This window comes from Podarcis raffonei, chromosome 2, assembly GCF_027172205.1.
Source record: "Podarcis raffonei isolate rPodRaf1 chromosome 2, rPodRaf1.pri, whole genome shotgun sequence".
Lineage (NCBI taxonomy): Eukaryota > Metazoa > Chordata > Lepidosauria > Squamata > Lacertidae > Podarcis > Podarcis raffonei.
The window spans coordinates 54,056,804-54,069,811 of NC_070603.1; the positions used below are offsets into that span (position 1 = coordinate 54,056,804).

General features: G+C 43.4%; 1 protein-coding gene across 1 annotated transcript in view; it reads right to left on the reverse strand.

Moving 5' to 3' along the window:
• Positions 1-7,305: 7,305 nt before the first annotated feature.
• The window catches only part of STK32A (serine/threonine kinase 32A), a 63,972-nt gene continuing 58,269 nt past the window's right edge, over positions 7,306-13,008 (reverse strand). The window contains exons 11-12 of the mRNA XM_053376646.1: positions 12,067-12,131; positions 7,306-11,381 (exon numbers count right to left, since the gene is read on the reverse strand). Coding sequence (XP_053232621.1) covers positions 11,288-11,381; positions 12,067-12,131 — 159 coding nt within the window. The 3' untranslated portion in view covers positions 7,306-11,287. The remainder of the gene's footprint in view (positions 11,382-12,066; positions 12,132-13,008) is intronic.

Consider the following 13,008-nt stretch of genomic DNA (forward strand, 5'->3'; position numbering starts at 1 on the left):
TGGTTTTTTCCCCCTCCTTGGCTTGTCGAGGCAAAGTAACAGTTTCTTCCTCCCTCACAATTAATTTCAAGTTCTTGGGGTGGGGGTAGGGGAAAGGATATCACCCCCTACGCTCAGTTTGTACAGGACTGAACTTCTTGCCAAATCCTCTTTCTTTCATATCACACAAACTGGTTAGTGAACTGGAAGTTGTAGCATCTCCTCTCATGAGGGCTGTGACTGATTTCCATTCTGGGCTTTTTGAATCTCTGTGGCTCTGTTGATTGATTGGATTTATATACTGCCCTTCATCTGTAGATCTCAGAGTGCTTCACAGCATAAAAATACAAGATAAAAACACAAAATAGATAATAAAAGCAAAACAAACCAATAACCCCCAACCCCCTCCCACAAACACATTTAAAATGATTTAGGATGTTAGTCAGCCAAAGGCCTGGTTGAAGTGGAATGTTTTCTCCTGGCACCCAAAGGTGTAATAATAATAATAATAATAATAATAATAATAATAATAATAATAATTAATTTATTATTTATACCCCGCCCATCTGGCTGGGTTTCCCCAGCCACTCTGGGCGGCTTCCAACTGAATATTAAAAACAGTACAGCATCAGACATTAAAAACTTCCCTAAAGAGGGCTGCCTTCAGTTGTCTTTTAAAAGTAAAATAGTTGTTTATTGCCTTGACATCTGCTGGGAGGGCGTTCCACAGGGCAGCCGCCACTACCGAGAAGGCCCTCTGTCTGGTTCCGTGTAACCTTACTTCTCGCAATGAGGAAACCGCAAGAAGGCCCTCGGCGCTGGATCTCAGTGTCCGGGCTGAACGATGGGGGTGGAGACGCTCCTTCAGGACTGAGGCCGTTTAGGGCTTTAAAGGTCAGCACCAACACTGAATTGTGCTCGGAAACGTACTGGGAGCCAATGCAGATCTCTCAGAACCGGTGTTATGTGGTCCTGGCGGCCACTCCCAGTCACCAGTCTAGCTGCCGCATTCTGGATTAATTGCAGTTTCCGGGTCACCTTCAAAGGTAGCCCCACGTAGAGCGCGTTGCAGTAGTCCAAGCGGGAGATAACCAGAGCATGCACCACTCTGGCAAGACAGTCCGTGGGCAGGTAGGGTCTCAGCCTGCATACCAGGTGGAGTTGGTAGACAGCTGCCCTGGACACAGAATTAACCTGTGCCTCCATGGACAGCTGTGAGTCCAAAATGACTCCCAGGCTGCACACCTGGTCCTTCAGGGGCACAGTTACCCCATTCAGGACCAGGGAATCCCCCACACCCACCCGCCCCCTGTCCCCCAAAAACAGTACTTCTGTCTTGTCAGGATTCAACCTCAATCTGTTAGCCGCCATCCATCCTCCAACCGCCTCCGGGCACTCACACAGGACCTTCACCGCCTTCACTGGTTCTGATTTAAAGGAGGGGTAGAGCTGGGTGTCATTTGCATACTGATGAACACCCAGCCCAAACCCCCTGATGATCTCTCCCAGCGGCTTCATATAGATATTAAAAAGCATGGGGGAAGAGGACGGAACCCAGAGGCACCCCACAAGTGAGAGCCCAGGGGTCTGAACACTCATCCCCCACCACCACTTTCTGGACACGGCCCAGGAGAAAGGAGCGGAACCATCGTATAACAGTGCCCCCCGCTCCCAGCCCCTCTAGACGGTCCAGAAGGATGTTATGGTCGATGGTGTCAAAGGCCACTGAGATATCCAGCAGAACTAGGAAACAGCTCTCACCTTTGTCCCTAGCCCGCCGGAGATCATCAACCAGCGCGACCAAGGCAGTTTCAGACCCATGGTGAGGCCTGAATCCCGATTGGAAGGGATCCAAATGGTCCGCATCCTCCAGGTGTGCTTGGAGTTGTTTGGCAACCACCCGCTCAATCACCTTGCCCAAGAATGGAAGATTTGAGACTGGGCGATAGTTGGCCAAATTGGCTGGGTCTAAAGATGTTTTTTTAAGAAGCGGTTTAATGACCGCCTCTTTCAGGGGGTCTGGGAAGGCTCCCTCACAGAGGGAAGCATTCACCACCCCGCAGAGCCCATCACCCAGCCCTTCCCGGCTCGCTTTTATCAGCCAGGATGGGCAAGGATCAAGGAGACAGGGGGTCAGTTTCACTTGCCCAAGCAGCCTGTCCACATCCTCGGAGGTAACAGATTGGAATTGATCCCATGTAACAGGACTAGACAGAACTCTAGCACTCTCCCGCCCTGGCCCTGCTCCCACGGTGGAGTCTACCTCCTTCTGAATCTGAGCGACTTTATCTGCAAAAAAACTTTGCAAAAGCATTGCAGGAGATCTTGGGGTCCCTACTGGCCCCGGTGGTGCAGGTGGTTCCGATAGATTGCGAACCACCTGAAAAAGTCTCCTGCTGCTGTTTTCTGCAGATGCAATGGAGGCAGCGAAGAAGGCCCTCTTCGCCGTCGCCATTGCCACTTGGTAGGCTCGATGTTGAGCTCTAGCCTGTATCCGGTCTGATTCAGAATGATTTTTCCGCCACCGGCACTCTAGCCGTCTCAACGATTGTTTCATCGCCCTCAGCTCCAGGGAAAGCCACGGGGCTGTCCGGGCTCCATGCAATCGGAGAGGGCGCTTCAGAGCCAGACAGCCAATAGCCCTGGTTAACTCTGCATTCCAGCGGGCCACCAGAGAATCAGCTGAAAGGCCATCAACTTGGGATAAAACATCCCCTACCACTCTCTGGAAGCCAATTGGATCCATTAAGTGGCGGGGGCGGACCATCCGAATCGGTCCCACCTCCCTGCAGAGGGGAAGGGTCGCGGAGAAGTCCAGTTGCACCAGGAAGTGATCTGACCATGGCACTTCTTTTGTTTCGCTTTTAGTTAATGTCAGATCACCAACAGCCGTAGAGGTAAACACCAAGTCTAAGGCATGTCCGCGGCTATGAGTTGGGCCAAACTTATTCAGGGACAGCCCCATGGAGGCCATGCTTTCCACGAAGTCCCGAGCGGCCCCTTGTAAGGTCGTGTCAGCATGGATGTTAAAATCCCCCAGGACAACCAAGCTAGGTGTCTCCAGGAGCATATCCGCCACGACCTGAAGCAGCTCGGGCAGGGAATCCTTGGTGCAGCGGGGAGGTCGGTACACTAATAGGAATCCTGTACTGCCCCTATTGCCCAACTTCCAGAACATGCACTCAGAGAACTGGGTCTTTCCAATAGGACGCCTGGTGCAGACTAATGACTTCCTAAAAATCACTGCAGCCCCCCCCCTCCCCGCCCACATGACCTGGGTTGCTGTGCGTAAGAGAAATCCGGTGGGCAAGCAGCAGCAAGGACAGGCCCATCTGCTTCATCCAACCAGGTCTCTGTCACACATGCCAGGTCAAATCCTCCATCCACAATCAGGTCGTGGATGGCAGTGGTTTTATTCATCATTGACCTGGCATTGCACAGCAACACTTTCAGGTCATGTGGGTTTCCCTTGCTGATTCCAGTATCCTTCCGGTCAGGACCAGACCTGGAGGCAGGGATAGTCCTCAAATAACAACTAAACCTGCCTCCTTGGTAATGTATAATGAAGGCGCCAGCGAAACCTCCCTGGGGAGAGCCACCACAGAAGAGGCCCGTTGCCACCCTCCAGGTTGGTGTTCGTGGCATGTCTGCATGACCACTTTGAAGATAGGCAAAGCTCTTCTCAGTGTTCTTCACATTCTGCATGTCCCACTCTTCAGTGCCGTTCAGTACTAGGGGTTGGCAACAGGGATCTGCATGGGCTCTGCAGTCCACACTCTGGTAGTTGCCCATGAAAAAGTGTATTTATAAAGCATCTACTTAATTTGCTTTCAATTCAGTACACAAGCACCAAACAGACCATAGAATACTGCTGATTTTATCCGTATTTGCACCAAAATACTTTTTGACAATATCGCTTTCTCTATTAAAAAGTGCCTTGGCAAACATTAATATGTGTCTGGTGGATTTCAGTCAGGTATAAACAAACACAGCATCTATGTCAGAGAAGTGGCCTTAAGCTTCCTTCAGTTTCAGCTGCAATAATCATGAACATTAAGTTATGTCGGATCAAACCAGCTGAGACCCTGTCTTTCCACAACAGTTGATAATATAGCCTGCACAAGAAACAAGAAATGTGCTTGTAAATTAAAGGAGGCCCAACACAATAGGTTTACCTATCAGCTTTTGGACTGCCCTTACCTGGCACAGTAGAAAATGACAAGGAGCAGTTTCATGATTTAAACAGATAAACTTCACACAAAGTTAAATGGTAGACTTAAAATGTGGAAGCTGCCTTGTCCCCTTGCCCTATTAACATTTAGTCCGTCAGCACAAGCATCTCAGCTTGCCAGATAGAATAATCTCGCCTATCCTTCCTGCTTGCAGTTCCACAGATGAACTATGATGATAAAAACATCCTTTGCAAAGAGCAAGACAATAAATGTGGGTTTTGAGTCTCTTAGTCATGGTCTTGTTCCACATGATTTAAATGGATAATTTTGTTGCCTGACATTGGGCATGGTGAAGATGGAACATAAGAGTGTTTTTAAGGTAAAGCACTGTAGCTAGTATAACAACATTGGAAGAGGCCTCTGTCATCTATGTGCCCAGTCTGCTTGGTTTGCTTCTCTGGTTCCTGAAGGAAATGCATGAGCATTACTGTATCCTGCCGTCTTAACTCCAGTCTTTGCCAGGTTCATGCTTAAGAATATCCTTCACAGCAGGCTGCATGTTCAAATAAGATCCTATTTAATAGCTGTTAAATTAAGCTAGAAAAAACTTTTCTAACCAAAGGTATAATATGGGCCCTTTGTAAATATGTCAAATGACTCTAAGGTAAACTTGACTTCTCACATTGCCTAAGGTACACAAGTATGTATATGTTGTCAGTCACATTCCTATTTCACCAGCTTTGGTATGCTGGAGTAACCTTTCCTTCTGTACCTCTAAATATAATAAAGAATCTCAGTCCCTTTCCATTTTTTCTTGGTTGGCAAGCTGACTTCACCAGTGACATCTGTGGTCTGCTGACACATACCGTACTTTGCCTACAAAACAGCCCACGTTCTATCCCTGGTATCTCCAGGTAGGACTAGAAAAGTTCTATCCAGAACAGGAGAGCTACTGTCTGTCAATGTGGAGACAATATTGAGCCAGATGGACCAATATTCTTAATAAAAGACAGCTTACAGTGTTCCTACAATAGTTGCATTTTTCCCAAGTTGCCACAAGATGGGGCCAAACTACAAATAACGGAACACATACTGTTGAGCTGTGGTTTGTGTAAGACAGTATGGAAGACAAAACTGCACACTTGCTTGTTCTCAGAAACCGGATTGTGTGTTTTAAGAGGAAGAAATTGATGAGAGATGGGAGTCAGTTGTTTCTGCAACACAGATGAGAGCATACTCCTTTCTGTGTCCACAATGGACTTTTCACAAGTGGAAAACTACATACTGGAAGCCACTTCATGCTCATACAAAGGTTTTGTACACATTTTGATTCTGCAGGCTGCTTTTTTATATTTCTTATTCAATATTTTCTAGAATTGAACTTGAATATATCCAAGCACCTGTCTTGCAATTGGCAATTCTTACTAGCTTTAATGGAAGAGGGGTAAATTTGTGCATTTTCACAGACTGGCATTAATATGCTTCTAAATGTGATTCATGGAAGACTTGTGAAATGACAGCTGTACATCTTCATTTGTGGCATCCCCCTAACATCAAACCATCAGCATCACAGAGCATACCTTACTTACTGCAATAAGTTACCTGTTCAAATGAGACTAATGCCACTTCTGGCCACATTCTACTGTGCTCTGTGGATGACAGCACAGACCTAATACACATCAGATGTGAATTGAACCTTCTGTAATTCACAAGAATAGATTCAGCTGACGAAAATTTCAGAAAATCAATGAGCTAGTCAAGGATGGCCATTGTGACAAGTCAGCCTGAGAACAGGTGATCTATATGCAGGTGTGGATCTGTCCAGAAACTGACAAACAGCCTCTAATTCTTGTCAACAAAAGTTTTAACACAACATGGATATCTTGATTGCTGTTTGCAATTGTCAGTTAACAAACTTGATGACTTTTTAACATAACAGATTGGTTGAGACTTTTTCCTGCCTTTGCGATTTGAGGTAAGTTTTTGCAATCTGGGATAAAAAAAAGGATGTCATCAAGCTTTGAAAAATTCATAAAACTGTTATTAACTGGCGCTCACTGGAGCTCCGGCCAGCAGTGAAAATCAATCAGATGTGTGATCTCCCTAACACATCAATGTCACCTTAAGTACTTGGAATTGGAAGGTTAGGAACATTCTGTTCCTTTCTGAGAGTTGTTTTACAACTGCGTAAAAGAATAGAAAAAAACTGAAAGATCATATTTGTGAGAATTTTATCTAAGCTTCAAATAAAATGAAAAGTGGCCAGAAAAGGGGGGCGGTGAAAGAGAGCTCAGATTCCCACAGAAGCTCCCCTACAGAGTCTCTCTACTGCAATGATACTTGAGCTTTCACATACAACCAGACACCTGTTGAGTATATTACAAATGTTGGGGACAGTCTAGCAGGATGTTCTTTGCAAACTGCAGTGAAAAGATTAGGGGCTGTTCAAGAGCATGGATTGTCTATATAGTTAGTTTAGAAAGGTGCCAGGCAAACAATCTAGGGCCTTTTAGTCAGGGTTATTGTTTTCATTTGTTTACTATGTTCTGTATTTTTATATGGTAAACTGCCCTGTGACTGCCACATGAAGGGTGGTATAGAGATTTTATAAATAAAAATAAGTAAATTATAATGTGGCAATTACAATGTAAATTAATTTCATTTTAAAAATGAAGTTCTATTGCCAAAAGTTCAAATTCACAGTTTATTGAGCAACATTTAATTCTGCCACTGTCCAAAGGTGCTGTGTAGAACATAGGACAGGAACCCTGGTGTCTGATCACAACCCTCATTAAATTAAGAAGATAGCAAGCAGGAGTTGGCCATGGAAGGGAATGCAGGAGAGGAGAATGACTAGTGCTAAGATGGTTCGGCAGAGAGTTGGGTCTCACCTTTATAATACAACTAAGCAGGTTTGCTGCTATTCACATTCTGGCTTGCCTTAGAAGATCCATGGCTATATGACATCCCCTCTTGGTCACACCTTATCCCCTTAGCTACCTCATCAAAACAGACTCCGCAAACCTACAAATTTATTGAATGGGACAAGTCTCTCTTACCTATCCAACAGACTTTTTAAACATGAACATTTAATACATTAACACAAGTATTTTATTTGTTTTAAAATGCAAGGGTAAAAAGAGTCAAGGCAGTATTAAGAGTCTTATAGAAAGTTTAATAGACCATGTTTATAAAATGGAAGAGAAGAAAAGTGCCAGAAATACCACTTGTGTATTTTCATTAAACCTGACATAATTACTAACCTGTTAACATTGATAATGAGCAAGCTGTCTTCACAGCCCATTTCTATGCAAGACAAAAGGATGAAGCCTAAAACCCAATTGCTTACAATTGTTAGATATGTGGCTATAACCAGATTTAATGCCTCCTATTTATCGCTGTGCAGAAAGCTATCCAGGGCAGACAGTGCATAGGCGGCCATTTTACTGTGGCATGTTGAACAACTGTTTACCAGTTAAACTTTTCATGGGAAGGTTATTGCTTGAAAGTGACAAGAGATCAAAACTGCACCGAGCAAGGGTAGCCTACACAGTGCTCTTCAGATGTTGCTGGACGCAAACTCCCATAATCTGACCATTGGTCATGCTGGCTGGGGCTGGTCAAACAACATCTGAAGGGCACCATGTTGGCTACCTCTGGAATGCAAAAAAACAATTATTGCTGCTGCTTGGACCTAAAGTGGTAGTTCTGAAATAGCCAGCAACTCATGTCCTCTTCAATCTAAAGTATTGTCTTTTAGCGTTTTAAAATAGTGCAATACCTGACAAGTTGTGGCATACTCTGGGATTCAAATTAGACATAAGGCACTCCTGCCCACAAAATTTTTTATTCTACCACAAACACAGTTGTCAGCTACTGATTCTGTTGCTGCAAAACACATTTACCAACAGAGCATCAAATAGGATAGTAGGTTTAATGCACTGTTGCTTCTCACTATCTTTAATTAAAAAAAAAACCACCCTGGAGGAAGGGAGTTTTAACCCTCTCGCCTAGTGCATTTTTTCTGAATGAGAGGCTATAAGCATAAATAGCAACTTCAGGGGAATGTTTTTGGGGGAAATGGGACAGAGTTGAGTTCCACAGTTCCAATCAAGATGTGTGTGGGTGTTGATGGGGAAGTATACCTATAGAAATATGCTAATGCATTTACTGTTTGACCCTAAGCCCACAGTTTGATATTCCCAAAAAATAAAAATTTAAAAAATAGTGTCTTGCCCCATAACTCACAAACCTGCTTTAAAAGTGGGTGTTTCACAGCTTATCATTGTGTTTTTTGGGCACCGATTGGGTAGTGCCAATGACTAGTAATAACAGTCTTTTGAGGCTGACTGTTCTACATTGTACAAATCAGGCCTAGTAGCTCACATTCAGCCTTAAAAAAGCAACGCATCTCGACAAGGCTATTCCCTGGTGCTGCAACAATCCCAATTTACTTCTAGGCTTTACATGCAGCTGAGATATCAAGCCAATGGGACTGGCGTACAGATTGTCCTAGCATAGCAGTAAGACTTAAATTCAATATAGTGTGAATAGTGGAAGTTGGACCAAAGCTGTGTTAAAGGGCTTTGTGGATTTTCCTTGATACTATACAGTGGCATGGGCTCCTCCCAGTTGAGAAGCAATGCCCTGACCATTCAGCCTGGTGCAGCAGGCCAGGCGGAATGATGGCAGGGAGAGCTGGAGCCTGGGAGCCCCCAGTTAATCATCTCAGCTTTACAGCCCAGGCAGAGCACAGCAAGGCTATAGTCCAGTCTTAGAGCTTATTCAGAATGTTGGCATCTGCTATGTTTAATGCACCATGGCCAAAGGAAGGGTAGTTTGTGATCACCTTTTGCGTTGGGTAATGCTGAGCTTGGCTATCTAATGATTAACGTTATACAATTGCATTCATGCCTGGTCTACAGAAGAGAAATTGATAAAAGCCAAGGAGAGACTAGTGTGCCGTCTCCAACGCAGGATGAGTGTCACTACAAAGACACTGCTTCTTATTGAATGCAATGATCCCAACAGGCACACAAGGCAATGCTCTGATCCCATCTACTTTGGAACCCGCTTCGACTCTGGTTCTGGGAGAATTCCATGGCACATATATTTCATTTTGGAAATATTTTGGTCCCAAGACAGCTACTGGCCTTTCACCTTTAAAAGCAGCGGAGAGCTGGGTCACAGCCAGCTGCCACCTGGGGCGGTTTTCTTTGGCAGAAAGAAGCCAAAGTGTTTTGTTGAAAAATAAATTGCGGCTTGTTATTATTATTATTTTTCCAGGAAGTACACATAAAAAGGATGTAGCTAGAGGGCCTTAGAGAACATTTGATCGATTTCAACATCCAAGGCAGCAATTTTAGCTTAAGCTGCCTGAAGAAATAGATGGGCTTAAGCAGCCCGTCTTTCTTTGTGCATGCAGATAAACTACTTATTCCAGATGATTGGTCCTCTCCCCACAAGGCAGTGGCTTTCCTTGAGTGCAAGAGAAACCAGATATTAATAGAAAGCAGCTTCTCGTATGTGAAAGCAGCCCAGTGAGCCTATAAAGCGAAGACGGGATTGCTTGCTCAGTTCGCCAAATATATGAAGTGTCTGTCTGCCTTGCTTCAATACAGTGATTAAAACCCAAGATGCTGGGCACAGTCTAGCCAATGTTTAATTCTAATTTTGAAATAAATGGCATTGAAAAGTACTGAACTTACAGCTGGATTGTGTCTATTCCTTGCAGAGTTTCTTTTTCTTTGCTGCTTTTCTTTTAAAAACATTTTTGTACACGAGTGTGCACGAAAATGAAAGGCCACCAGGGGGCAGTTGGCCGCAAAAGTGATGGAATAATCACTCGGCTCATTTTGACTCCCAGTTGCAAACTATGGGCTTGACTTTCACAACGGTGATATCACTTGGCCAGCTGCGTTCCAGCGGAAACATGGAGAGAAGAGAACATGGCGAGAAGATGACTAGAGTCCTGAAGCAGGACAGAGCAAAAATCTAGTGAATTTTCGATACATACAATATTGGTTTTCCTTAAAGAACTATTCTTAATATTGCAAAAAAATGGAGGCTTATGTCATTGTTATGCTTTGTACGCTCGCTCCACCTCACTTGCTCATTCCCCTTTGGCAGCTCCTAGCAGATCTGAGTGCATACAGTGTCAAATAGCAACCTAAGGCTACAAAGGTAATAGGCTTCATACAGTTAAGTGTGATGTGCTGTCATATTGATTTTAGGGGGCATCAACCTTTGCTGAATGGCTATTCCTGATTATGCAGCCTTTATTTCATTTTAAAAAAACAAAAACAACAATGTTTTAAGTTCAGCCCCATCCCCCCCAGTTAGAGTTGTCAGCTGTACTTGCTGGTGAGTTCTATCTAACCACATCCCCTTAGAAGATTTCAGCGACTTATATCTTTGTTTGTACCTACTTGCCAACAATTCAATTTCTGATTCACATAGCAACTCTAAGATCACACACTCACCACATCCATTTGCCCTTGAACGCTACATATATAGTGCCAATAGAGTGTGGAGGGGGGAATCTATGGCAAATAATAATTCTTTGTATATTTTGAGCTGGTGTACTAAATATAAGCTTTAGATCAGAGTAGTTGCTGGTGCAGAAAAAGCTGGTGTTGACATTGGACTCTCTTGTTGTCCATTTGCACAATTTTAGTTTTGGACCATCTCTTTGAAACATCTATTAAAATATGCAGCCACCCACCTAACAAACACTTAAAACCTTATCACTCTCCTACAGGCAGTTGACTGAGCCCAATAATCAGCAAACCCTACATCCTGCCACAGAAAAGCTACATAAAGAAAATATGACCTTAGCCTTTCTTCATTCTTGTTCCCTTTGAGGGGAAAACACCACCTTCTTTCCTGCTTTTTTAAAACACCGGAAAAGGCATAAAATGAGAATTTGCGCCTTATGCACTGCTGCAAGAGACTAGGCCCTAACTCCTTATGGTGGAAGGAGACACTCAGCTTCTGGTTTGGAGAGCTCATAGCAAGGGAAGCTGTCTGCCTTGTCTTGATAGCAGTGTGCAGTTTGATTTGTTGAGCTCCATGAAGTAGGTAAAGTAGACGCCTGGACCTTGGACAGCAAGACCTCAGCAGAAGCTAAACTGATTTCAAAGATTATTATTCTGGTCGTCTTCTTCCTGATTGTCTTTGGTTTGTGTCAGTGTCAAGTTCTCTTGCATTTCATTATGCTGTTTCCTCATCCTACAAAAACAAAACAAAACAAAACACATAAGAGAAATCAAAGTCAGTAACAGAGATGGCATCAGGGGAAGTGGCGGTCAGCTTGCAATCCTGTGGCACCTTTAATAGATAAAATCTGCTGAGTTCACTTTTGCTAAATTACCTAAATATCTAATTATTTCTGCTAATATAACATTCATCCAGTTACTGCTCGAGCCAAGAGCTTGTTCTTTGTCATTTATTTTAATTATTAGTTTATTTGAAATATGTATCCCCTGCCTTTCCTTTTTAAATGTCAAGGCAGCAAGAGACAAAATCAAAACATAATTCAACTGTTTAAGATGTCAGTCACAAATTCATTTCTCAAAACTATGCATTGTTCCCTAAAGAGGTGCAGACGAGAACAGAAGAGAGCTAAAAACCCACCACAGTCACCATATACTTAATCACATGAATTTAGTAGGACTGCCTACTTCAGGGAAATGGGCTGGCGTTGGCTTTTAAAATAATTTGTTCTAGTGGCAGCCCAACGAAAGAGCCTGTGAACATTACCTAACCTCCCAAAGCCTTTCAATAGATTTCATGCCAAACTCACTGCTTAATTATTGGAGGAATACTGATCAGACTTCCTTATATCTAAATAGTCTTAGTGACATGCAGTAGCACACTTGCCAAGATAAAGTCTACTTTTCAGCTCAATACTTACTTCTCCCTGTTGAAAATGATGAAGTCCCTTTGGATTGACTCCAGGTGTTTTTGAAGCTGGCAGGTCTTCCATTGTGAAACAAACAGAAAAGTTTATGTGATGAGATGACATTAAGGCCATAGACAGATCACTGGGATATAGGGAAGTGATAGCAACACCAATAGTAAGCAATGGGTTGAATCCGGACAACTTAAGCCTCGGACAAGTTAATCATGACTTAGTGAGATAAACTAAGTTCATCTAACTTTGATCCAATGCTTTGTTTTTCACATGTCTCCAATGCTTTATGCACCAAAGATTCTAAAATTCATGTGATCTCTTTACATTCTAGCACAAAGGAACATTAAAGTCATCTGAAATCTAGGGATACTGGTAATGGTGGGAGGAAGATATCATACCCCTCTGTCACTCCTGGATCCAGATTCTGCTGCTTTATGAAGCTACAGAAAAATGAAGGGTTGCAGAATAAAGTTGTATGAGACTAACCCAATATATTCTGTAGGTGGGTCACATACAGAGTTAAAAGAGTGGACAGTTTCAGGAAAAAATAGAAAGATGTGTGGGAAGCAAAAAGCTTAGGAAGATCCTCTTAATTTTGCCCATTTGTTCTCTTAACAGAATGCAAGGGTGCCTACTACTGACAATTCACCAAAGGGTAAATTTACCAACATAGCTACTTATCGACTATTTCAACCTGCCAAGCAGCAAGGAGAGTTATAGCATTATTCCACATCTGATACTAAATCTCAGAAGGGAGAGTAGTCCATTCTCAGACACATTCATAGACAGACAGACAGATAAAAGGTTTCAACTACACCAAGTGATGGGGGTTATGGTCTAAACTATTTGCCTTTGTACTATGTATTTATATTATATTTTGGAACACCTCATATGAGCTCAACTCCATATAGCTGGAAGAGGGTAGAAGGATGAACCTAGAGA